At 48.7% G+C, this 27,079-nt stretch overlaps 1 protein-coding gene across 15 annotated transcripts in view; it reads left to right on the top strand.

Annotated features, from left to right (window-relative positions):
• Positions 1-27,079, top strand: part of LOC143814865 (uncharacterized) — a 126,754-nt gene that overhangs the window by 63,913 nt on the left and 35,762 nt on the right. For 8 of the 15 annotated variants that reach the window (XM_077293484.1, XM_077293493.1, XM_077293488.1 and 5 more), the window contains exons 2-5: positions 14,086-14,219; positions 14,736-14,861; positions 17,049-17,172; positions 17,465-17,860. In XM_077293484.1, coding sequence (XP_077149599.1) covers positions 14,100-14,219; positions 14,736-14,861; positions 17,049-17,172; positions 17,465-17,860 — 766 coding nt within the window. In that variant the 5' untranslated portion in view covers positions 14,086-14,099. The remainder of the gene's footprint in view (positions 1-14,085; positions 14,220-14,735; positions 14,862-17,048; positions 17,173-17,464; positions 17,861-27,079) is intronic. The other 7 variants (XM_077293490.1, XM_077293486.1, XM_077293491.1 and 4 more) reach the window with 2 other exon arrangements.

The raw sequence follows: 27,079 nt of genomic DNA on the forward strand, positions 1-27,079 counted from the left end.
ACACCTGAGCCGTCCCGCCCACACCTGAGCCGTCCCGCCCACACCTGAGCCGTCCCGCCCACACCTGAGCCGTCCCGCCCACACCTGAGCCGTCCCGCCCACACCTGAGCCGTCCCGCCCACACCTGAGCCGTCCCGCCCACACCTGAGCCGTCCCGCCCACACCTGAGCCGTCCCGCCCACACCTGAGCCGTCCCGCCCACACCTGAGCCGTCCCGCCCACACCTGAGCCGTCCCGCCCACACCTGAGCCGTCCCGCCCACACCTGAGCCGTCCCGCCCACACCTGAGCCGTCCCGCCCACACCTGAGCCGTCCCGCCCACACCTGAGCCGTCCCGCCCACACCTGAGCCGTCCCGCCCACACCTGAGCCGTCCCGCCCACACCTGAGCCGTCCCGCCCACACCTGAGCCGTCCCGCCCACACCTGAGCCGTCCCGCCCACACCTGAGCCGTCCCGCCCACACCTGAGCCGTCCCGCCCACACCTGAGCCGTCCCGCCCACACCTGAGCCGTCCCGCCCACACCTGAGCCGTCCCGCCCACACCTGAGCCGTCCCGCCCACACCTGAGCCGTCCCGCCCACACCTGAGCCGTCCCGCCCACACCTGAGCCGTCCCGCCCACACCTGAGCCGTCCCGCCCACACCTGAGCCGTCCCGCCCACACCTGAGCCGTCCCGCCCACACCTGAGCCGTCCCGCCCACACCTGAGCCGTCCCGCCCACACCTGAGCCGTCCCGCCCACACCTGAGCCGTCCCGCCCACACCTGAGCCGTCCCGCCCACACCTGAGCCGTCCCGCCCACACCTGAGCCGTCCCGCCCACACCTGAGCCGTCCCGCCCACACCTGAGCCGTCCCGCCCACACCTGAGCCGTCCCGCCCACACCTGAGCCGTCCCGCCCACACCTGAGCCGTCCCGCCCACACCTGAGCCGTCCCGCCCACACCTGAGCCGTCCCGCCCACACCTGAGCCGTCCCGCCCACACCTGAGCCGTCCCGCCCACACCTGAGCCGTCCCGCCCACACCTGAGCCGTCCCGCCCACACCTGAGCCGTCCCGCCCACACCTGAGCCGTCCCGCCCACACCTGAGCCGTCCCGCCCACACCTGAGCCGTCCCGCCCACACCTGAGCCGTCCCGCCCACACCTGAGCCGTCCCGCCCACACCTGAGCCGTCCCGCCCACACCTGAGCCGTCCCGCCCACACCTGAGCCGTCCCGCCCACACCTGAGCCGTCCCGCCCACACCTGAGCCGTCCCGCCCACACCTGAGCCGTCCCGCCCACACCTGAGCCGTCCCGCCCACACCTGAGCCGTCCCGCCCACACCTGAGCCGTCCCGCCCACACCTGAGCCGTCCCGCCCACACCTGAGCCGTCCCGCCCACACCTGAGCCGTCCCGCCCACACCTGAGCCGTCCCGCCCACACCTGAGCCGTCCCGCCCACACCTGAGCCGTCCCGCCCACACCTGAGCCGTCCCGCCCACACCTGAGCCGTCCCGCCCACACCTGAGCCGTCCCGCCCACACCTGAGCCGTCCCGCCCACACCTGAGCCGTCCCGCCCACACCTGAGCCGTCCCGCCCACACCTGAGCCGTCCCGCCCACACCTGAGCCGTCCCGCCCACACCTGAGCCGTCCCGCCCACACCTGAGCCGTCCCGCCCACACCTGAGCCGTCCCGCCCACACCTGAGCCGTCCCGCCCACACCTGAGCCGTCCCGCCCACACCTGAGCCGTCCCGCCCACACCTGAGCCGTCCCGCCCACACCTGAGCCGTCCCGCCCACACCTGAGCCGTCCCGCCCACACCTGAGCCGTCCCGCCCACACCTGAGCCGTCCCGCCCACACCTGAGCCGTCCCGCCCACACCTGAGCCGTCCCGCCCACACCTGAGCCGTCCCGCCCACACCTGAGCCGTCCCGCCCACACCTGAGCCGTCCCGCCCACACCTGAGCCGTCCCGCCCACACCTGAGCCGTCCCGCCCACACCTGAGCCGTCCCGCCCACACCTGAGCCGTCCCGCCCACACCTGAGCCGTCCCGCCCACACCTGAGCCGTCCCGCCCACACCTGAGCCGTCCCGCCCACACCTGAGCCGTCCCGCCCACACCTGAGCCGTCCCGCCCACACCTGAGCCGTCCCGCCCACACCTGAGCCGTCCCGCCCACACCCGAGCCGTCCCGCCCACACCCGAGCCGTCCCGCCCACACCCGAGCCGTCCCGCCCACACCCGAGCCGTCCCGCCCACACCCGAGCCGTCCCGCCCACACCCGAGCCGTCCCGCCCACACCCGAGCCGTCCCGCCCACACCCGAGCCGTCCCGCCCACACCCGAGCCGTCCCGCCCACACCCGAGCCGTCCCGCCCACACCCGAGCCGTCCCGCCCACACCCGAGCCGTCCCGCCCACACCCGAGCCGTCCCGCCCACACCCGAGCCGTCCCGCCCACACCCGAGCCGTCCCGCCCACACCCGAGCCGTCCCGCCCACACCCGAGCCGTCCCGCCCACACCCGAGCCGTCCCGCCCACACCCGAGCCGTCCCGCCCACACCTCCATCCTCCCGAGCTGCAGCGTTTCTCGGACCCACATCCGCAGCAAAACTGCAGATCTTTTTTAGATCTGCGGTTTTGCTGCGGATGTGCCCGACTCAATGAAAGTCTAAAGGTGCAGAAACGATGCAGTTCCGCACAAAAGAAGTGACATGCTGCAAGAAAAAAAAGCTGCGTTTCGGTGCGGCCTTTTCCGCAGCATGTGCACAAGTCTGCGGCTCCCATAGACTTACAGATGCAATTCAGTGCAGCAAAAAACCCTGCGGATCTGCAATCAAATCCGCACCGTGTGCACACAGCCTTAGCATTTAGTGAACCTAGCAAAAAAGCCAAGCAAAAAACAAGTGTGGGATTGCACTTTATTTGCCATTTCATTGCACTTTGAATTTTTTTCACATTTTCTGTTACGCGACATGGTAAAACCAATGGTGTCGTTCAAAAGTAGAACTTGTCCCGCAAAAGATCACATGGCCATATTGACGGAAAAATTATGGCTCTGGAAAGAAGGGGAGCGATAAACGAAAACAAAAAAGCTGCAGGGGTGAAGGGGTTTAGAAACATGGATATGGACATATCTATGGAAATAGACATCTATCTATCTATCTATCTATCTATCTATCTATCTATCTAACCCTCTATCTGTGTGTAATGGAGTGTGGGTTGGACAAATGTAAAGAGGAGGTTGGACAGAAATGACATCACAAATCTTTTTGAAGCTAGAGGGGGGAGAGGAGGGAGGGGTTGGGTGTGTTTTGGAGTGGGTGTGGTAGGTTCGTGCTTAGTAGCAGTGCAATGCATCATGGAACTTGTAGTATTAGAGCACAAGAACTCAGGAGAAAGGAAGTTGTCGATTAACCCCATGAGAGCTGGATCCAGCACTGAAGATGTGCTGCTACTGCATGATAAAAGGTAATATTGCTAAAATAAACACAGCAGATGTTTTCAGTGGCACATAATAGCAAGATTTATGAAAAAAAAAGTTATAGTAGTGGACAACTTCTTTAACGGTAACAACAGATAGTATAGTTCTCCGTCTAGACCCTACTTTCTTGCCTAAAGTAACGTCAGATTTTCATAGACGTCAGGACGTAGTGCTGCCCTCATTCTGCCCAAATCCTTCCACACCCTGGATGTCCGAAGGGTGGTTGTTTATTACCTTCAGCAGACCGAGAGTTGGAGGATTGATCGGAATTTATTTATCCAACACTCGGCAAGGAACAGGGGCAAGAAGGCGGCAAAAAACACAATCGCCAATTGGATCAAGCAAGCCATATCTCTCGCATACTCCTCTCCAGAATCTATCTCCTCCTTCATCATTAAAGGCACACTCTACTCGATCAGTGTCAGCATAATGGGCAGAGAGAGGAGACGCATCTACGGAGCAGATGTGCAGAGCCGCCACCTGGTCTTCGGTCCATACGTTCACCAGGCACTACAGTCTAGACTTTAACAGGGATTTAACATTCGGCAGAAGAGTTCTGCTGGCTGTTGTCCCTCTCTAAGAAATTAAATTGTTGGTACTACTCCTATGCTGCTGTCATGGAAGGTGACTGGAGAAAATAGAATTAGTCTTACCGGTAATTCGGTTTCAAGGAACCTTCCACAACAGCACTAATTTCCCTCCCTATTGATGATCCTTATTGAATTGTTCCTGCACTTGAGTGGTAATTATACATAATACCGTGTCCAGAAAAAACACTGGTGGTTGCAGGAAGGGGAGGGTATTTAACCTTTTTGTGTTTCCTGTCCCCCATTAGAGCGGGGAGACATCCTCCTATGCTGCTGTCGTGGAAGGTTCCTAGAAACCGAATTAACGGTAAGACCAAGTCAAATTTTTTTTTTTTTAGCAAAGTTTGGAATTTTTTTTCACCACTTAGATAAAAAAAGAACCTAGACATGTTTGGTGTCTATGAACTCATAGTGACCTGGAGAATCATAATGGCAGCTCAGTTTTAGCATATAGCGAACCTAGCAAAAAAGCCAAACAAAAAACAAGTGTGCGATAGCACTTTTTTGCAATTTTAACGCACTTGGAATTTTTTCCCTGTTTTCTAGTACACGACATGGTAAAACAAATGGTGCTGTTTACAAGTACAACTCGTGCCTCAAAAAATAAGCCCTCACATGAGATCACAGATCAACACCTAATCGTCTAATGGTTAGACAGAGACCTGGAGAGGTGTACAAGCCACAGTGTCTTGCACCCACTATGAAATTTGGTTCAGGATCAGTGATGATCTGGGGAGGCTTCAGCAAGGCTGGAATTTGGCAGGTTCTTCTTTGCGAAGGATGTATGAATCAAGCCGCATACAAGGTTATCCTGGAAAAACAGTGGATTCCTACTTCTCAGGCAATGTTCCCCAACTCTGAGGACTGGTTTTTCCAGCAGGACCATACGCCATGACACACAGCTAGGTCAATCAAGGTGTGGATGAGGGACCACCACATCAAATCCCTGTCATGGCCGCCCAATCTCCAGACCTGAACCCCATTGAAAACCTCTGGAATGTAATCAAGAGGAAGATGGATAGTCACAAGCCATCAAACAAAGAACAATTGCTTACATTTCTGTACCAGGGGTGGCATAAGGTCACCCAAAAGCAGTATGAAAGACTGGTGGAAAGCTGCCAAGATGCGTGAAAGCTGGGATTAAAAATCATGGTTATTCCACAAAATATTGATTTCTGAGCTCTTCCTGAGTTAAATCATTAGTATTGTTGTTTCTAAATGATTATGAACTTGTTTTTTTTTTTTTTTTTGCATTATTTGAGGTCCTCAAGCAATGCATTTTTTTTTGTTATTTTGACGATTTCTCATTTTCAGAAAATAAATACAAAATGTATTGCTTGGAACTTTGGAGACATGTTGTCAGTAGTTACTAGAATAAAAGAACAATTTACATTTTACTCAAAAATATACCTATAAAGAGAAAAATCAGACAAGCTGAACATTTTGCAGTGGTCTCAATTTTTGCCAGAGCTGTATATACACACACGCACGAATGCGCGCGCGTATATACTCTCACGTATATAAACATACACATTGTATATACACAAACATACATGTACATACGTACAGTGGGGCAAAAAAGTATTTAGTCAGTCAGCAATAGTGCAAGTTCCACCACTTATAAAGATGAGAGGCGTCTGTAATTTACATCATAGGTAGACCTCAACTATGGGAGACAAACTGAGAAAAAAAATCCAGAAAATCACATTGTCTGTTTTTTAATCATTTTATTTGCATATTATGGTGGAAAATAAGTATTTGGTCAGAAACAAAATTTCATCTCAATACTTTGTAATATATCCTTTGTTGGCAATGACAGAGGTCAAACGTTTTCTGTAAATCTTCACAAGGTTGCCACACACTGTTGTTGGTATGTTGGCCCATTCCTCCATGCAGATCTCCTCTAGAGCAGTGATGTTTTTGGCTTTTCGCTTGGCAACACGGACTTTCAACTCCCTCCAAAGGTTTTCTATAGGGTTGAGATCTGGAGACTGGCTAGGCCACTCCAGGAGCTTGAAATGCTTCTTACGAAGCCACTCCTTCGTTGCCCTGGCGGTGTGCTTTGGATTATTGTCATGTTGAAAGACCCAGCCACGTTTCATCTTCAATGCCCTTGCTGATGGAAGGAGGTTTGCACTCAAAATCTTACGATACATGGCCCCATTCATTCTTTCATGTACCCGGATCAGTCATCCTGGCCCCTTTGCAGAGAAACAGCCCCAAAGCATGATGTTTCCACCACCATGCTTTACAGTAGGTATGGTGTTTGATGGATGCAACTCAGTATTCTTTTTCCTCCAAACACGACAAGTTGTGTTTCTACCAAACAGTTCCAGTTTGGTTTCATCATACCATAGGACATTCTCCCAAAACTCCTCTGGATCATCCAAATGCTCTCTAGCAAACTTCAGACGGGCCCGGACATGTACTGGCTTAAGCAGTGGGACACGTCTGGCACTGCAGGATCTGAGTCCATGGTGGCGTAGTGTGTTACTTATGGTAGGCCTTGTTACATTGGTCCCAGCTCTCTGCAGTTCATTCACTAGGTCCCCCCGCGTGGTTCTGGGATTTTTGCTCACCGTTCTTGTGATCATTCTGACCCCACGGGGTGGGATTTTGCGTGGAGCCCCAGATCGAGGGAGATTATCAGTGGTCTTGAATGTCTTCCATTTTCTAATTATTGCTCCCACTGTTGATTTCTTCACTCCAAGCTGGTTGGCTATTGCAGATTCAGTCTTCCCAGCCTGGTGCAGGGCTACAATTTTGTTTCTGGTGTCCTTTGACAGCTCTTTGGTCTTCACCATAGTGGAGTTTGGAGTCAGACTGTTTGAGGGTGTGCACAGGTGTCTTTTTATACTGATAACAAGTTTAAACAGGAGCCATTACTACAGGTAATGAGTGGAGGAAAGAGGAGACTCTTAAAGAAGAAGTTACAGGTCTGTGAGAGCCAGAAATCTGGATTGTTTGTTTCTGACCAAATACTTATTTTCCACCATAATATGCAAATAAAATGATAAAAAAACAGACAATGTGATTTTCTGGATTTTTTTTTCTCAGTTTGTCTCCCATAGTTGAGGTCTACCTATGATGTAAATTACAGACGCCTCTCATCTTTTTAAGTGGTGGAACTTGCACTATTGCTGACTGACTAAATACTTTTTTGCCCCACTGTATATACTGTTTATACACACAGCCTATAATCACACATATACACATGTACATACTGTATATAGCCACACGCATACACAAGTATATACTGTGTGTGTGTGTATATACAGTCATGGCCAAAAGTTTTGAGAATGACACCAAAATGATATTTTCCCATGATCTGCTGCCCTCTGGTTTTTATTAGTGTTTGTCTGATGTTTATATCACATACAGAAATATAATTGCAATCATATTATGAGTACCAATAGGTTATATTGACAGTTAGAATGAGTTAATGCAGCAAGTCAATATTTGCAGTGTTGACCCTTCTTCTTCAAGACCTCTGCAATTCTCCCTTGCATGCTCTCAATCAACTTCTGGACCAAATCCTGACTGATAGCAGTCCATTCTTGCATAATCAATGCTTGCATTTTGCCAGAATTTGTTGGTTTTTGTTTGTCCACCCGTCTCTTGATGATTGACCACAAGTTCTCAATGGGATTAAGATCTGGGGAGTTTCCAGGACATGGACCCAAAATCTCTATGTTTTGTTCCATGAGCCATTTAGTTATCACCTTGCTTTATGGCAAGGTACTCCATCATGCTGGAAAAGGCATTGTTGGGCGCCAAACTGCTCTTGGACGGTTGGGAGAAGTTGGTCTTGGAGGACATTCTGGTACCATTCTTTATTCATGGCTGTGTTTTTAGGCAAGACTGTGAGTGAGCCGATTCCCTTGGCTGAGAAGCAACCCCACACATGAATGGTTTCAGGATGCTTTACAGTTGGCATGAGACAAGACTGGTGGTAGCGCTCACCTCTTCTTCTCCGAATAAGCTGTTTTCCATATGTCCCAAACAATCGAAAAGGGGATTCATCAGAGAAAATGACTTTGCCCCAGTCCTCAGCAGTCCACTCCCCTGTACCTTTTGCAGAATATCAGTCGGTCCCTGATGTTTTTTCTGGAGAGAAGTGGCTTCTTTGCTGCCCTCCTTGAAACCAGGCCTTGCTCAAAGTGTCTCCGCCTCACAGTGCGTGCAGAAGCACTCACACCAGCCTGCTGCCATTCCTGAGCAAGCTCGGCACTGCTGGTAGTCCGATCCCGCAGCTGAAACAGTTTTAAGATACGGTCCTGGCGCTTGCTGGTCTTTCTTGGGCGCCCTGGAGCCTTTTTGACAACAATTGAAGCTCTCTCCTTGAAGTTCTTGATGATGCGATAGATTGTTGACTGAGGTGCAATCTTTGTAGCTGCGATACTCTTCCCTGTGAGGCCATTTTTGTGCAGTGCAATGATGGCTGCACGTGTTTCTTTAGAGATAACCATGGTTAACTGAAGAGAAACAATGATACCAAGCACCAGCCTCCTTTTAAAGTGTCCAGTGATGTCATTCTTACTTAATCATGACTGATTGATTGCCAGCCCTGTCCTCATCAACACCCACACCTGTGTTAATGGATCAATCACTAAAACGATGTTAGCTGCTCCTTTTAAGGCAGGACTGCAATGATGTTGAAATGTGTTTTGGGGGTTAAAGTTCATTTTCTGGGCAAATATTGACTTTGCAAGTACAGTAATTGCTGTTAAGCTGATCACTCTGACATTCAGGAGTATATGCAAATTGCCATTAGAAAAAATGAAGCAGTAGACTTTGGAAAAATTAATATTTGTCTCATTCTCAAAATTTAAGTCCATGACTGTATACACACACATCTTATACATGACATATATAGAATGGGTCTTCTCCTTTCTTCTAACTGTACTTTTAACCCAATCCCACCTCTACCCTCCCTTATCCTCCCCTCTTTTGAAATCCACTCTGTCCGCAGCTACTCTCCCTCCAACCTCCAAGTGGCCATCATATACCGACCTCCGGGCCCACTACTGCCTTTGACCAATTCTCCACCTGGCTTCTTCACTTTCTCTCTGCTGACATTCCCACCATCATCATGGGTGACTTCAACATCCCCACTGACACCCTTCAGTCAACAGCCTCCAAACTTTTGTCCCTTACTTCATTTTTTGGACTTACTCAGTGCTCCTCTGCAGCCACCCACACAGACGGACATACATTAGACCTGGTCTTCACCCGTCTCTGCTCTCTATCTAACTTCACCACCTCCCTTCTCCCTCTATCCGACCACCATCTGCTCACTTTCTCAACCCTGTCCTCCTCACCGGTCACCCATGTCCAGCAACATGCGCACCTCCGCAGAAACCTAGCACACCTAGACACCCACACACTCTCTGACTCCATCCTACCACTGGCATCCATATCCTCACGACACAGACACTGCCACTGCTTTCTACAATGCCACTCTCGCATCAGCTATTGACACTGTTACCCCTCTCGTTCATGGCAGAGTGTGAGGTATCAATAGACAACCCTGGCACAATAACACCACTAAAAAGCTCCGGCAAGTGTCCAGGGTTGCAGAGCAGCGTTGGAAGAAAACACAGTCGCAAGATGACTTCTCTGCATTCAAACAGGCAACACTCGCTTCCAAATCTGCTCTCACCTCTGCTAAACAGACCTACTTCACAACCCTCATATCTTCCCTATCCTACAACCCCAAACATTTATTTAAAACCTTTAACTCTCTCCACTGCCCCCTCCAACCTCCCTCATCTCTGCTGAGGACTTTGCCACACACATATAGTTACATAGTTATTAAGGTTGAAGGAAGACTGTAAGTCCATCTAGTTCAACCCATAGCCTAACCTAACATGCCCTAACATGTTGATCCAGGGGAAGGCAAAAAAACCCCATGTGGCAAAGAGTAACTCCACCATGGGGAAAAAAATTCCTTCCCGACTCCACATACGGCAATCAGACTAGTTCCCTGGATCAACGCCTTACCAAGGAATCTAGTGTATATACCCTGTAACATTATACTTTTCCAGAAAGGTATCCAGTCCCCTCTTAAATTTAATTAATGAATCACTCATTACAACATCATACGGCAGAGAGTTCCATAGTCTCACTGCTCTTACAGTAAAGAATCCGCGTCTGTTATTATGCTTAAACCTTCTTTCCTCCAGACGTAGAGGATGCCCCCTTGTCCCTGTCTCAGGTCTATGATTAAAAAGATCATCAGAAAGGTCTTTGTACTGTCCCCTCATATATTTATACATTAACATAAGATCACCCCTTAGTCTTCGTTTTTCCAAACTAAATAGCCCCAAGTGTAATAACCTATCTTGGTATTGCAGACCCCCCAGTCCTCTAATAACCTTGGTCGCTCTTCTCTGCACCCGCTCCAGTTTAGCTATGTCTTTCTTATACACCGGAGACCAGAACTGTGCACAGTATTCTAAGTGTGGTCGAACTAGTGACTTGTATAGAGGTAAAATTATGTTCTCCTCATGAGCATCTATGCCTCTTTTAATACATCCCATTATTTTATTTGCCTTTGTAGCAGCTGCCTGACACTGGCCACTGAATATGAGTTTGTCATCCACCCATACACCCAGGTCTTTTTCATTGACGGTTTTGCCCAGAGTTTTAGAATTAAGCACATAGTTATACATCTTATTAATTCTACCCAAGTGCATGACCTTACATTTATCCCCATTAAAGCTCATTTGCCATTTATCAGCCCAAGCTTCTAGTTTACATAAATCATCCTGTAATATAAAATTGTCCTCCCCTGTATTGATTACCCTGCAGAGTTTAGTGTCATCTGCAAATATTGAAATTCTACTCTGAATGCCCCCTACAAGGTCATTAATAAATATGTTAAAAAAAAAGAGGGCCCACTGACACTTTAAAAATAAGATCGACCGAATAAGGCAAATCTTCATTGTTCAACCTCCACAATCCCTTTGTATACCAGACCAATGCCCAAACCCCATAACCTCCCTATCCAACATCACTGAAGGGGAGCTTAATTGTCAACTCTCCAAATCGCACCTCGCCACCTGTGCGCTCGACCCCTTCCCATCCCACCTCCTCCCCAACCTCACCGCCAATCTTATCCCATCCCTAACCCACCTCTTCAACCTATCACTAACTTCTGGCACCTTCCCTTCTGCTTTCAAACATGCCACAATCACGCCTATCCTTAAAAAGCCAACCCTTAATCCAACTGCTGTGTCCAGCTATCGCCCAATATCACTGGTCCCATTCTTGTCCAAACTCCTGGAGCAGCACGTCCATGCTGAACTTTCCTCCCACCTCTCATCTAGCATGCTCTTTGACAATCTGCAATCTGGTTTCCGCCCCCATCAATCAACTGAGACAGCCCTGACCAAAATTACTAACGACCTAGTTACAGCCAAAGCTAACAGACAACTCTGTACTCCTCCTTCTAGACCTGTCCTCTGCTTTCGACACAGTTGACCACTGCCTCCTACTACAGATCCTCTCCTCCTTTGGCATCAAAGACCTCACCCTATCCTGGATCTCCTCGTACCTTTCCAACTGCACATTCAGCGTCTCCCATGCCCACACTACCTCCTCATCCCACCCTCTCTATATTGAGAAGATTAAGGGTCCTACAACAGAGCCTTGGGGGGGCTCTGTTGTAGGACCCTTAATCTTCTCAATCTATACACTTGGCCTGGGACAACTCATAAAGCCCCATGGATTCCAGTACCGCCTCAGATCTACCTCTCTGGCCCAGATGTCACGTCTCTGCTGTCCAGAATCCCGGAGTGTCTATCAGTCATATCCTCCTTCTCCTCTTGCTTCCTCAAACTCAATGTGGACAAATCTGAACTCATCATATTTCCTCCATCTCATAGATCTTCCTTACCTGACCTATCTATCGCAATTAAAGACATCACGCTTTCCCCCCGTACCGGAAGTCCGCTACCTCGGAGTAACACTTGACTCTGCCCTGTCCTTCAAACCGCACATCCAAGCTCTTTCCACCTCCTGTCGTCTCCAGCTCAAAAATATCTCCAGAATCCATCCTTTCCTCAACCGTCAATTTACTAAAATGCTTTTGCATGCCCTCATCTCCCACCTTGACTAATGCAACATCCTTTTCTGTGGCCTCCCTGCTAACACTCTCGCACCTCTCCAGTCCATCCTTAACTCTGCTGCCTGACTAATTCATCTCTCTCCTCGCTACTCCTCCGCTTCCCCCCTCTGCAAATCTCTTCACTGGCTCCCATTTCCTCAGCGTATCCAGTTCAAATTACTAATACTGATCTACAAAGCCATCCATAACCTGTCTCCTCCATATATCTCTGAACTAATCTCCCGACATCTTCCCTCATGTAATCTCCGATCCTCCCAAGACCTTCTCTCCTCCACACTTATTCGCTCCTCACCCAGCCGCCTCCAAGACTTCTCCCGAATATCCCCTATCCTCTGGAATTTTTTGCCCCAACACATCCGACTATCAACCACATTCAGATCCTTCAGATGGAACCTGAAAACCCACCTCTTCAGGAAAGCCTACAGCCTCCAATGACCCCGCTGCCTCCTCACCACTCCCGGATCTACAGCCTCACCAACACCGGAGCTCCTGCAACCCTCAACCTATTGTCTCCTTCCCCATCATCCTGTAGAACGTAAGCCCGCAAGGGAAGGTTCCTCGTCCCTCTGTATCAGTCTGTAATTGTTAGTTTACTGTAACTTCTGTAATTTGTATGTAACCCCTTCTCATGTACAGCACCATGGAACCAATGGTGCTATAGAAATAAACCCTGTGTGAGATGCTGGTCCCTGCTCCCCCCCCTTGTGTTTGGCGGATGGCACCCTGTGAGAGATGCTGGTCCCTGCTCCCCCCTTGTGTTTGGCGGATGGCACCCTGTGTGAGATGCTGGTCCCTGCTCCCCCCTTGTGTTTGGCGGACGGCACCCTGTGTGAGATGCTGGTCCCTGCTTCCCCCACCCTTGTGTCTGGCGGACGGCACCCTGCGTGAGATGCTGGTCCCTGCACCCCCCACCCTTCCTTGTGTACATTGTTGTGGCGACATGTATCTGACTCCATGGGTGGGCCCGGCTTCCGATTTGATGGGGGCATTCAGTCTCCGATGTTTCGAGTGGGGGGGTTGCAGTCTCCAATGTGACGGGGGTGATCCGGTCTCCAGTGTGATGGGGGCGAACAGACTCCGATGCGACCAAATATTGTGGGGCGCCTGGTCTCTGATGTGGAAAAAGGGGAGAGTGTCGATGTCTGGAGCTGTGTACTGTCGCAAATGTGACTGGGGTGGGGTGCAGGAGTCTGATATGACGGGGAAGGTCGTGTCTCACCTCTGCACTTACATTTCTGATTCCTGTCAATTTCCGCATCGGTCTTGTAAGAAAGTCCTTACTGAGAGCTGGATTTGCTGAGAAGACACAGTAGACGATTCTCCTTGAAGCAGAGGCTGAAGTTTATTAGGAGAACGGCAGCAGCAGAGTCGGTTCACAGAAGGCAGTGAGTTCAGGCACACAGACACTCGCCAGTTTCTTAGACCAGCAAAGCAACGCAGGGATATCTGGCAATGGTGTCGCCACAAACAACAGTATCGGGGGCTTTTTAGACCTGGTTATACAAAGAAAGCTACACATTGCAGCAAATGACGTATCCATGATATCCTCATACAGCAGAGAGAGATGTGGATTTTAGAACAAAACATACAATAACAAAATATGACAACAGTAATAAGTATTTCCCCAAACTTCAGTAAGATCCATATCCATTATTTACTACCACATTGCCAGGCCTTGTTTATGCCAACCATACCGGCTAATGGCTCTAATGTAATTGCATGTCTCCATTCTGGCTGTAGCTCTCAGAACGTCATCTCGTCTGCTGCAGAATTAGTTGGCTTAAAGTTTGTCCAAGATGGCTGCTAGGTCCAACAGGACTATTCAGTATTATGGCTGCTTGGTCCGACAGGACTGTTCAGGATTATTACTGATTATACTCTTACAGGTCTCTTCTCTTGCAGCTTCGGATTACCTGATGGCCGCTCTTTCCATCCATTCTGACCCATTTTCGGAGGTTGAAGCTTCGTCTGTGAAGCCACTGTCCCAGAGGGTGGTTCGGCATGCCCTGGCGATCATGCATCTTCTACTCACAGAGGTGAGCGTCCACTTCTGAAGCTCATGAGTTGTTTCTGCCCCTGGATTCTGGTATTAGCTGGATATTTACCTTTGGAGAGGTGCCACCAGGTCTGTGTTGCAGCTTATGTTGTGTTGCACCCATTGGGTGGGAATACATAGGCTTCCTGAGGGTTGAGCCATATCTAAGGTGGCGTTTGGGCTAAGCCCATGGGTTGATGTAATGAGTTTCTGGAGCCACCTGCTCCTCTGTGGTCCAGATTAGTGAACTCTGGAGTTCATGCCCTTATTGTAACGTCTCTGTTGAGGATGTGATAATTCTGTCGATTTCTGCCTGGTTTGCAGGTCGTATTTCTCAGGCGCCAATCTCTCACATTTGGTTAGAGACCAAGACACTTGGTGCCTACCACGCGCTGGGTCAGCCGCGTCTACGTGTTGGGTTGGCTCCTGGTGCTGGGCCTCTTACTTTGAGTAGCATTTTCCACTGGGTTAGGAGATATTGTTCTCTATAGTGAAGATTGTGAACCGTCTTTTCCAGGGGGATTTGCCGACTGTGGGGGGCATGGCTCTACATTCGTCTGTAGATCAGCAAAGTCAAGACAAGAGAATCGCCCTTGACCAAATCATGAAGCTGGTTCTAGGAATTCTGCACCTGCTGAATGAGGTCAGCTCATCCAATGACATCATCACCAATGTTTGAGGGGTAACTGTGACAACAGGGTGGGATTTCATGCAGACACAACGGACAGATATTTACATCCCCTTGGGGTCCCATTCGGTTATGGTTATAGGCCGCCTCATTGTCTGCTTATACATTAATGACCACCCTGCAGATCGGTGATGATTGTAGCTTATGCTTGTTGATTTCCCAAAATGCATCATTTTCAGCAGCCAGTGTCTCCATACATATATCTTGTCAGAAGCCTGAATTTTACAGTTGCAAGCAAAAGTAAGTGAACCCTACAGCATTACCTTAATTTTTCTGCATAATAGAAAAAAATGAGAAGTGAGTATCTAAGTCACAATTATGTATCTAAATTAATGCCACAGAGACTTCACTAAGTGAACCTCTGTGTTAATAACTTCAACAAGAGCTTATCGTCACAGGGGCTGCGGGTGACGCCGAGATGGGCAGAAGGGCTGCGGGTGACGCCGAGATGGGCAGAAGGGCTGCTGGTGACGCCGAGATGGGCACAAGGGCTGCGGGTGACACCGAGATGGGTACAAGGGCTGCGGGTGACGCCGAGATGGGCACAAGGGCTGCAGGTGACGCTGAGATGGGCACAAGGGCTGCGGGTGACGCCGAGATGGGCACAAGGGCTGTGAGTGAGGCCGAAATGGGCACAAGGGCTGCTGGTGATGCCGAGATGGGCACAAGGGCTGCGGGTGACGCCGAGATGGGCGCAAGGGCTGCGGGTGACGCCGAGATGGGCACAAGGGCTGCGGGTGACGCCGAGATGGGCACAAGGGCTGCGGGTGACGCCGAGATGGGCACAAGGGCTGCGAGTGAGGCCGAGATGGGCACAAGGGCTGCGGGTGACGCCGAGATGGGCACAAGGGCTGCGAGTGAGGCCGAGATGGGCACAATAGGAGCCACCATATGAAGGCACATATTGTTAATAACTTCAACAAGAGCTGATTGTCACAAGGGCTGCGGGTGACGCCGAGATGGGCACAAGGGCTGCGGGTGACACCGAGATGGGCACAAGGGCTGCGGGTGACGCCGAGATGGGCACAATAGGAGCCACCATATGAAGGCACACAAAGCCTGGTTACTGGCAGATCTGATTTCCAGAAGGATTGATTACTGTGATTGGTACCCTGAGGCAACAAACTCTCAGAAGACATGAGATACACCTGGTTACACAGGCTGTCTACAATGGAGAACATTTGGAACTGAGTATTCTCCCTATCGCAGAAGCTAACAAACTAACCTGGAGGAGGCAAAAGGAAACCCAAGGGCCGAAACCCTCCGGTCATGTGTCAATCACTAGAAGAACGGTGATCATACTGTTCAAAAGCACACCATAACTGCTGTGTCCTGAGCTGAGGAGGATTCAGGGCACCCCCGAAATGTTACAGAGCTGATGACACGTACAGGAAGAACGCGCTGCCGGGCCCCTGAGCCCTATGTAAATCTTCAGTACAGAAGACGTTTCATGGAGGTGATTACTGCGACAGGTTATTTTACATCCAATGATTCCCTTCCTTTTGCTTGCAGCTGTGTTTTCTTGCATATGATTCTCATAATAGACGCCATGAACGAGTTTATTGCCATGCGCTTCCTTTTTATCAATGGAAAATTGATAAGTTGCTAGTGACTGGCTGAATTAATTATATTAAGCATAATGTATATTAAATCTGATTTTAACTGGCAGCTAGGACGGCCCGAGCCCTCCATTGATGCTGGAACTTCTCAGAGGGGCCTCTCCATCGATGCTGGAACTGCACAGTGGGGGCCCCTCCATTGATGCTGGGACAACCCAGGGGGAAGGGGGCCCTACGTTCATTCTGGGACGGCCTGGGGGAAGGGGAATGCTGGGATGGCTGGGACCAAGGGGGCCCTCTATTGATGCTGGGACAGTCCAGGGGGGCCCCCTCCATTGATGCCCCCTTGACTGGGGACGCCAAGGGTCCCCTCCTTTCCCATTGACGAGTATTTGGTGTCTGTGTTAGATCTGGTTAATGGGGTTGATGGTGTTTATTGATCAGATTTGTCTCTCAGCCAGTTCACAGCAGTATGGCTTTGTACATTCTGCTTGCTGATGGTTTCCAGGCAGGGCCAGTAATGAGCGTGTGTCAGCTGTGTCCCGGGGATTGGCTGCTGCTTATTTTCTGCTCTTGGTTTCAGGGCCCCACATCTCATGAACAAGCTGTGAACTTGTCAGATGAGGACTGGATGCATCTAGAGAAAGAGCAGCGCGATCTGTACAGCGACCTACTAAGTGAGAACGAGCAGACCCTGCAGAGCCTCGGTAATGGCGCGCACTGATGACCTCACCGGGGATTAATCACTGCTCACCACGGCCACTCCTGTTATCCCTGGTGGTCAGGTAGCAGGGATGTCTAGGGTCTTGTACACGACGCGTTACCGCTGAGTGTGAGTTAGATGGACGGGGCTGGTGGTACGTTGATGCCCCCTTTCCGCTCTCTGCTTCTTTCATGATGTAAGTGCCGGCCTTTGGCTCTGGGTTTAGAGGGTATGTAGCTGCCTTCCTGAATGACGATTCTTGTGGTGCACTTGGTTAGAGCATTTTATTATTTTAGCAGGGTCGTTTAATGTAAAGGCGGAGACTGTGCTAGGAGCGGAGAGAGAAGACAGGACGAGGAAGGAAACTCCCCCACATGATGTACTGGACAGTGGCAGGAATGAAGAATCCGATCTCTACACCGATGTCCCAGCAGATCCTTCCAGGAGTCCAGTGTCCGACTCCAACAACTACGATACTTTCCTCAACCCCCTGAAGGATGGCGGCCATTCATTCCCTGAGTCTTCAGATCATACCAGTGTGTATGGTACCCATTCGTCAGCTGCCCTCAGCGCCTTCCAAAGGACTTGTCCCAACCCCAGCAAGGATGCCTATGTCCCCATGTTCCTGGATGCCCCGAGTGCCAGCAGCTACGGCCAGGCCTATGCCGGTAGCTCCACTGATGACTTTGCAGGTGGGTCGTGCAGCAGTGGCCGCTCGTGTCTTCATAGTCTTGTAGGCAGTGTTTTTGGCACACATCAGAGAAGTGGTGCCGCTAAATATGTAATATTCATGTGTTCAATACTGACTGACAGCCGTCTTCTCTGGGTCCAGTGCTGTTTTGATTCTGTTCTCACCAAATCATTGGCTTGGTGCACCGCCTCTTCTGTGGGGACCCAAAGTCACTTTCCCAATGGAATCCTGTAAGACTCTGAATGACAGTCTACAAGAGTCCGAATATGAAGTCCAGTCCACAGATGGCGCGGTGTAAGCCGGCCAGTCTGAATAGCGGGCGCGAGGTTTTGGAGATCAGACTCCGAACCAGAGAAGACGGTCATCGCTAATTAATACACTTTTCTTTCTGGCACTTTCTTTAATATGATAATTTGTGCCACAGTCTGGCTGTGGGTTTCTGCTGTTTGGGGGCTCACTAGCATTGATTGGTGCCAGTATTATTCTGCTTTTTCACCCTTGTGCACACCTACTGAGGTTTTGACTTTTTTAGTGAGATTTTTTTTAAACAGTCTTTCCTCATTGTGAGATTGGGTGCCACTGTGTGACGGGGGGTTGGGTTTGGGGTGACTAGTGACCGGTGTATACAAGTAGTCTACAGACATGTAGAAAATTGCTTTCCCTTCTGTTAAAGTAAGAAAACCCCTCACATTGTCACAGAAATAACTGGAAACTGACAAAAATAATTTTCAATTTAAATATCCTGAATATCGGTAATGAGAATCAAACTTTGCTTGTGAATTGTGGTTCAATCAGAAAAATATAGGAAAACACATGAAAAAATAGCCTGTAAACAACATGATGACGTAACGATAATTTGACCATAGGAACCTGTGAAACAAAAGTGTTTCCTGTAATTAGCATAATGAGTGTCTTAAAACTTGAAATGTGTCCGTCGCCTATTTGCTTGGTGAAAAGTAGTCGCTGTACTGTTTGATATCACCGTGCGGACCACACTGAATATTAGGCAAAGAAGCCGAGGAGAGCGTTGTCTCGGGAGATGAGAAAAAAAATGATAGACAAACATGTTACAGGTAAAGGCTCTAAGACATCTCCACACAACCGGATGTTCCTGTTACTTCAGCTGCTCATAATTTTCAGAAGTGTAAGGTCTAGGGGGCTGTAGACGACCTCCCTGGATGTGGCCATAATGACAAAATCGATGATTGTACAGACTGATATTATGAATGGTAACCAAAGAGCCTGAACAACTTCCAAAGAGATTACAGGTGAAGTTCAAGGTCCATCGGTGTCAGATCACATCGTCCAATGCTGTCAGAGCCAAAGTGGACTTCATGGAAGAGGAGGAAACCACTGATGAAAGCAAATCCTAAAAAAGCACGACTGGAATTTGTCAAAATGCATATTGAGGAGCCGCAAGGCTTCTGGGAGAACGTCTTTTTGGCAGATGAGCGAAAACTGGAGCTTTTTGGCTTCACATCAGCACTATGTTCACAGACGCAAACGTGGAACAACGAACAGAACATTTTACCTGCTGTGACAGATTAAGGAGCTCAGATATATTTTTCACAATAGGTGATGTCACAGAGCTCACCTCTTCTCCCTCCCTCCACAATAACGGATAACACCTCTATATGCAGTAGATAGCAGGATCCACCATTCACAATAGGTGATGTCACAGCTCACCTCCTCCTGTACAGTGACTGATAACACCTCTATATGCAGTAGATAGCAGGATCAACCATGCACAATAGGTGATGTCACAGCTCACCTCCTCCTGTACAGTGACTGATAACACCTCTATATGCAGTAGATAGCAGGATCAACCATTCACAATAGGTGATGTCACAGCTCACCTCCTCCTTTACAATGGCTGATAACATCTCTATATATACAGCGCATAACACAGGATCCACCATTCACAATAGGTGATGTCACAGCTCACCTCCTCCTGTGCAGTGACTGATAACACCTCTATATGCAGTAGATAGCAGGATCAACCATTCACAATAGGTGATGTCACAGCTCACCTCCTCCTTTACAATGGCTGATAACATCTCTATATATACAGCGCATAACACAGGATCCACCATTCACAATAGGTGATGTCACAGCTCACCTCCTCCTGTACAGTGACTGATAACACCTCTATATGCAGTAGAGAGCAGGATCAACCATTCACAATAGGTGATGTCACAGCTCACCTCCTCCTTTACAATGGCTGATAACATCTCTATATATACAGCGCATAACACAGGATCCACCATTCACAATAGGTGATGTCACAGCTCACCTCCTCCTGTACAATGTCTGATAACACCTCTATATACAGTAGATAACACAGGATCCACCATTCACAATAGATCATGTCACAGCTCACCTCCTCCTGTACAGTGACTGATAACACCTCTATATACAGTAGATAACACCAGATTGCTTATTCACAGCATCTCTCTCCTCCCTGCATAATGACTTTTGCATACTGTGATAAATTGCTGCAATACAAAAGATGGGTGTATAGTTAATTATAGTCCCAGTGACCAGTGTGAAAAATTCAAGATTTCTTTCCTTTCATTGGAAAATATAATTTAAAGAGTTCCTGTGACGAGATGAATAGTCACCAGTCTTTGCTCATTGTCCCATTCCCGGCACTCCCCGGAGTATTCAATTTTTTTGTCCTTTTAACAACTGCAGTTAATCCCAGAGATCTGCAACTCAGAAGGATGAGACGGAGTATACTGTCAGCCGCGTCTGCTTGGAATAGAAAAAGTGCCACTAAATAAAAATTCCTTATCTCCGTAACTGTATGGCAATGTAAAGAGCCTGTATCTGACTGCAGCCGCATAATGTCAGCCAGTTTTGTTTCACGCTGCCAAGTTACAGAAAAAAAAACCCGTAAAAGCCGCGGCTGGTCACTGACAGGCGCGTATAAGGAAAGCACCATGGTCTGAAATGAAACGTGGATCGAGCAGCATGGAAAAGCTGTCAGGTTCTCTTTAAGATTAAAAAAAAAGATAAAAAATTCTCGGATACATTAGCAATGAGCTTTTGTCCTGGTAGCAGGGTCTCGTGATCACACATGCCCTGCAGATGTAATAAATGTGTGATCGCTGAGTCCCCACTGATCAGAAGAATTGGGGTCCTGACTCTCTCTTCCTCAGTGGGACTTGGGTTGAATGTGGCTAAATTCCAGCTCTTCAGGACTGAGGGAGATGCACCGTATGGAGAGACAGAAGCATTGAGACTCAAGTCTTAATCATAGAGTTCTGTTTTTCTCTAATCCCCTCCATGACTGCACCACAGGAGGAGGATTGCTCCCCATCCTAATTAGGGACAGGAAATACAAGAGGTTGAAATGGCACCCTTCACCTCCATCCTCCAGTGTTTTTCCTGTCCCTAGGGATGAAGGTTTTTTTTTCCCGGAGTGCTGTGGCCGACAAGCAGTCACTCTGTCCTCTTACCTTTCTAAGTCGTCCTACACCTTCCTACCCTACGCTGCTCTGGAGAGCAGGTCCGCACCATCCTCCTGTACCCTGGGCAATGCTGCATGGTAAGGGACTAAAGGCCTCACATAACTCCCCAGCTCAGCATGTCATCGTTACCTCTTTTCTGCTGTCTCCGGCATGCTGTAGCGTGCATGAGAAGTGATGCGTACCGCTGAGTTCAGGGCGCAAGACGTTGCTTCCGGGTTGCATTCCACAATGGAATGTGCTGCAGTTTGGCGGGAAATTTTCAGTTGGACCATGAAATGGCGCCCAATTGCACAGGACCTGACATTGGAAGAGGAGAGATCGCATCCCATTGGAAGAAGAGAGATCTTATCCCATTGGATGAGAAGAGCGCTGTGTTACAATATCTAGGATTAAAAGGACTCTGACTGAAGACACCATAAGGTACAACTGAGGTTCTAATGATGGAGAGTGTCTTCCCTTAGAGCTGCATCTGTAGAGCCCAGCGTGAACCCTGGCCCAGTGAGTATATCTGATAAGGGTGAGTCCTTTATGGTGCAGGATCCGTCGTTATGACATCCCCCTTTCTCTTAGGGAGGCAAGGATCCTGCGCCAAAGTCCAAAGAAAGCTGCAAGTAGCAATTGTGCCATTTGTAATAAAAAGCTTCCATCTGCCCACAAAAAAAGCTCTATGCCAGCCATATACAGAGAAAATCATAGATGAACAACCCTCTGATGTAAGAGGTTAGAGGAACGGTGCTTCAGGAGATCCAATCATCTTTAGCCACCTTCTCCCAATCCTATACTGGGATTTCCGCTGGGTCAAAAAAGAGGAAACGAGACGTTGAGGTTATTTCAGACTTCAATGTTGAAATATCGGTTCCCAAAGAATGGTTGGAGGAAGGAGAAGTTATTTCGAATTATAGTGTACAGAATTTAATTCTGGATGAATGGGAGCTCCCGGAAAGGCATCCGAACATCCCAGGAGATCTGAAAGACCACTTCCCTCTGGATGAGGACATATCCAAATGCTGGACAGAAATTCCTAAAGTGATATCCAGGTGGAAGACTACCCTTTGGAAGATTCCTCCCAAATTCAGGATTCTTTAGCACGCAAAATGGATAGTCTGTTGAGGAAGTCATGGGAGACATCTGCAACTGCTTTGAGAACAAATGTCGAGTCCATCTGCATCACGAGAGCCATGTTCCATTGGTTACAACAGATGGAGGATCATATCAGGTGAAGTACCCCTAGAGAAGAACAACTGACTTTATTACCTCTCTTACAGAAGGCAACAGGATTCCTAGCTGACGCTTCCACAGAGTCTGTTCGGATAGCAGCAGGGGCTTCGGTGCTCTAAAACGCCACAAAAAGAGCTCTTTCGTTAAATATGTGGAGTGGGGACATTTTTATCCAAGTCAAAATTGTGCTCTATACCCTTCAGAGGAGAATACGTGTTTGGTCCAGCTCTGATCTATCTTATTGGAGAAAGCGGCGGGTAAAAAGAAATCCCTTCTCAAGCCAATAGCCTTCAAAAGAAGACAATATGGTCCTCCACAAATGCAAAACACACAGTACAGAGGGAAAGGTAAATTAGGATATTAGAGCTACCGAAAAGGGGGAAGGAGAAAAAGTATTTTTCAGAGCCAACGTACTGAAAGACAATAGCTCCCAACAAGTAGGGGGAAGAATTTCGTTGTTCTTCTCCCTTCGGCAGAAGATAACATAGGATCAAAAAATTCTGTACTCAGTCAGGATGGGAACGAAAATAGAGTTCTCCTTTTCCTGCACAGGGGCTGAAAGTAACATCCATTCCATCAGTGAAATTACAATAGATCCCAGTATCGGAACTTCAGTACATGCTAACATCAGCAGTGATTTCCCCTGTTTCAGAAGCAGAACTAGGCAGGGGCCATTATTCCCTGTTGTTCCTGGTGTGACAGGGTCACTGAGTTCATACATGAGGCGAGATATGTGTCACAAAGATTGCTTTCCGGTGTAATGTGAAAGCCATAAGAGTTTTCTCCAACATATGTGCTGAGAGCAATCCAGTTGCTATATGGGCATGGCTTTCATGGTGGTGGGTAGGTCAGAGATGGGCGGGACGCCTACCCACCATATCTCCACCTCCGGGATGTGGCTGGAGGGGAGTTAAATGTCCAGCCAGTTTGTTTTCTTTTCTCTGTCCATGTGTGTGGAGGAAGCAAGCCTCCGGATTGCTAGCTTCTGCAAGAGCTGCCATATGTGTTGTCCCACAGGACCTGGGCATGATGGTGTATCAACTGTTTATTTTCATTTGAGCCAGACAGGCTGTTTTTTTTGTTACCATTTTGTTTTGGTTTATGAGGCAATAAACCACTAAGAGACTTTAACCACTCGTGTGCCTGAGTTTACCTCGAAGAGCAGCTAAGCCTGTCAACCCCTCACACGTGGTGTTTTCTCTTCGCCACGACAGCACCCACTTGAGAGAGGGGATCCGCCCCTAGGAACAGGAAACCCTATGGAGAGATAAAAGGGGCGGTCCCCCTCGCTCCCACAGTTGGTTTCCTGTTCCTACGGGAGACACATGGAGAGAAGAGGATGCCCAGCCTGGATGCCGCTTGCGCAGTTTACCTTGAAGGGGACGGCAAGGGCTCCAGAGCTGGAAGCAGCGTCGGGGGTCCTGTGACAGCTTCCCCCCTCTGCTGGCCGGTACCGTGAGGCCAGGTCCGGGGAGTCGCCTGGCTCACGGAGATCCATCCAGCTGACCTGCGGGGACTAAAGCGCTGGGGTAAGGTGATCCTGCGACGCCATCTTCGGTGGTGTGCAGGCAGCGTGTGGTCCAGTATATTGTCCCCCGGAAGCATTACCGCAAACTTCCGGGGTGATACAGTAGGAGGACGGCGCCTGCGCTAACGCTGGTGGGTGCGCAGGTGCATACAGCATGGCCGCGACCTGGAAGTAGCGGTCACTTCCGGGTGCGGCAGGAAGAAGATGGCAGCCCCCATTACAAAAGGTCCATCATGGTATCTCCCCAGGAACCGGCGATGGCTTCATCTGAAGTCACCACTATTACGCCTGGTAGCCGGACAAGCAGCAGTCGCAGGTCTTCTTCAAAGAGCACCAGGGATAAGAGGTCAGACCGATCGGCTCCTCCATCTGTGCCTCCGTCTCCTCCTCATCAGCCGGCACTGTAACAACAGCTTCACTGTTGGGGTGAGTGTGTATCTACCCTATTAGGCTGTTTATACTTCAATCTTGTCTATATTCCCTAGGCAAAAAGAACAGGAAAAACCAAATACAAGCAATGTGCTTTATGTTCTCAGCCGCTCCCGGATAGTTATTTAAAGAAGCTGTGCCAGTCATGCATCGAATCCACCTTACGTGAGGAATCTTCAGTAAGGTCGGAGGATATAAGAAATATGATAAGGGAAGAGTTACGGGCCTTTCGAAGCTCAGAGAGTATTCCTGAGGGTAGGAAAAAATATAATTCTCCCAGGTCTGAACAGTCTTCTGATATTGAAGATAAAGATTCGGATGGTTCCCAAGAGATTATTTCCTCAGATGGCGAGCAGGATACATGCTTTCCCACAGACAGTATTGATAATTTGGTCAAATCAGTTTGTAACACCATGGGCATTGAAGATACTAAAAACCCTACAACACCACAGGACGTGATGTTTGCTGGTCTGTCAGAAAGGAAAAGACCTTCTTTTCCAGTAATTCCAGCAATAAAAAATTTGGTCAAAAAAGAATGGGAAAGCCAGGGACAAAGAGGGTTGCTGTCTTCGTCAAAAAGACGCTATCCCTTTAATGATGAAGATTTCTCCACATGGGCAAAAACCCCGAAGGTAGATGCGGCAGTGGCATCCACTTCTAGGAAATCTTTACTACCCGTAGAAGATTCGGGTTCTTTGCAAGACCCGCTTGACCGAAAAGCTGATTCCCTTTTAAAAAGAGCATGGGAATCCTGTACAGGAGCTTTCAGACCGGCTATATCAGCTACGTGCACCGCTAGGTCCATGCTAGTCTGAGTGATTTAGAAGAAGGATTGAAAAGTGGCCTTTCCCGGGATAAACTTATTTCTTCCATACCATTGATCAGAGGAGCTACAGCCTTTTTGGCGGATTCTTCAGCTGATTCCATACGGTTAGCGGCCAAATCGGCAGGTCTAACACGGCTTGCCGGGCTTTGTGGCTAAAGGGGTGGAAAGGAGATCCCCAAACGAAGTCTAAGTAATGTGGTCTTCCATGCCAGGGTGAGTACCTATTTGGTACGAAGTTAGATGAAATTCTAACTAAAGCGGGTGAGAGAAAGAAGGGGTTCCCAATAATAATTATCTTCCATCCTATAGGAGAGCGTTCCGAAAGCCCATATTTAATAGAAGGAAGGACTATACCGCTGGGCTAATAGAGACTTCAAACAAAAAGGAGCCTTTTTCGGAAAGCGCCCATTTAAAGCTGAGGATAAAACCCGTTAGGACAGATCTACCTGTTGGTGGTAGGTTGTCTTTCTTCTCTGCACAATGGCTGGCAATGACTTCCAATCCCTGGGCAACTAACCTTATAACTACGGGTCTAAAATTAAAATTTGCCCGAGTCCCTCCGGACTCATTCTTATTGACTTCCTTAAGGTCTCAATCACAACAAGAGGCCTTAGAGCAGGAAATAATAAATCTCCTGTCCAAAGGGGTATTAGTGGAAGTCCCTTTTCATCAAAAAGGAAGGGGTTTTTATTCCAGACGGATCATTCAAAACGATAATTAACCTTAAGAGACTAAACATCTTCTTAGAGAATCAAACTTTTAAAATGGAGTCTATACGGTCAACTATAAAACTTCTGTTCCCCCATTGCTTTATAGCAGTACTTGACCTTAAAGATGCGTATTATCATGTACCAATCTTCATTGAACATCAGCAATATCTACGAGTGGCAGTTTTGGTGAAAGGTCAAATAAGGTATTATCAATATACAGCAATGCCCTTTAGACTGTCGATAGCTCCTAGAGTCTTCACAAAATTAATGTCAGAAGTAATGTCATTTTTGAGGTTAAAAGAAACCCTCATAATAGCAAATTTTGATGACCTTTTGATAGTGGGGAACTCCCCTTCTCAATGCCATCAACGTTTATTTGATACAATTTCGTCCCTGCAGGAATTGGGGTGGTTAGCAAACTGGGAAAAATCCAGATTGTCCCCCACAACTCGACAAACATTTCTAGGGCTTATTCTAGATTCTATAAATCAAAGGTGCTTTCTTCCAGGTTCTAAACAATTAGCAATTACAAACAAGGTACAATCGGTGATTAATAACCCCCTAATTTCCCTAAGAGAAGGTATGTCCCTTCTTGGTTCTTTTACGTCATGTATTCCGGCTGTCCCATGGGCTCAATTCCATAGTAGGAAATTACAGTATACAATTCTACAAGAAGAAGAAAGATTACAGGGCCGATTAGATAGTCGGCTATCCTTACCAACAGACGTGTTACAATCTCTTACTTGGTGGTTAGATCTGAATCATCTTACCAGTGGGGTTCCCTGGGTGGTTAAACCTTCAAAAATAGTCTTCACTGATGCCAGTCCTCGTGGTTGGGGAGCACATTTAGGAGATCAAATAGTTCAAGGTCTGTGGTCTCTTAGAGAATCAAGTGATTCTTCTAATAAAAAAAGAACTGAAGGCTATCTATCATGCCATATGTAAATTCCTTCCGCAGCTACATGGAACGCATACAAGAATCTTTTCAGACAACATGACAGCGGTTGCATACATAAACCACCAAGGGGGAACAAGA

Source organism: Ranitomeya variabilis, chromosome 3 (genome assembly GCF_051348905.1).
Source record: "Ranitomeya variabilis isolate aRanVar5 chromosome 3, aRanVar5.hap1, whole genome shotgun sequence".
NCBI lineage: Eukaryota > Metazoa > Chordata > Amphibia > Anura > Dendrobatidae > Ranitomeya > Ranitomeya variabilis.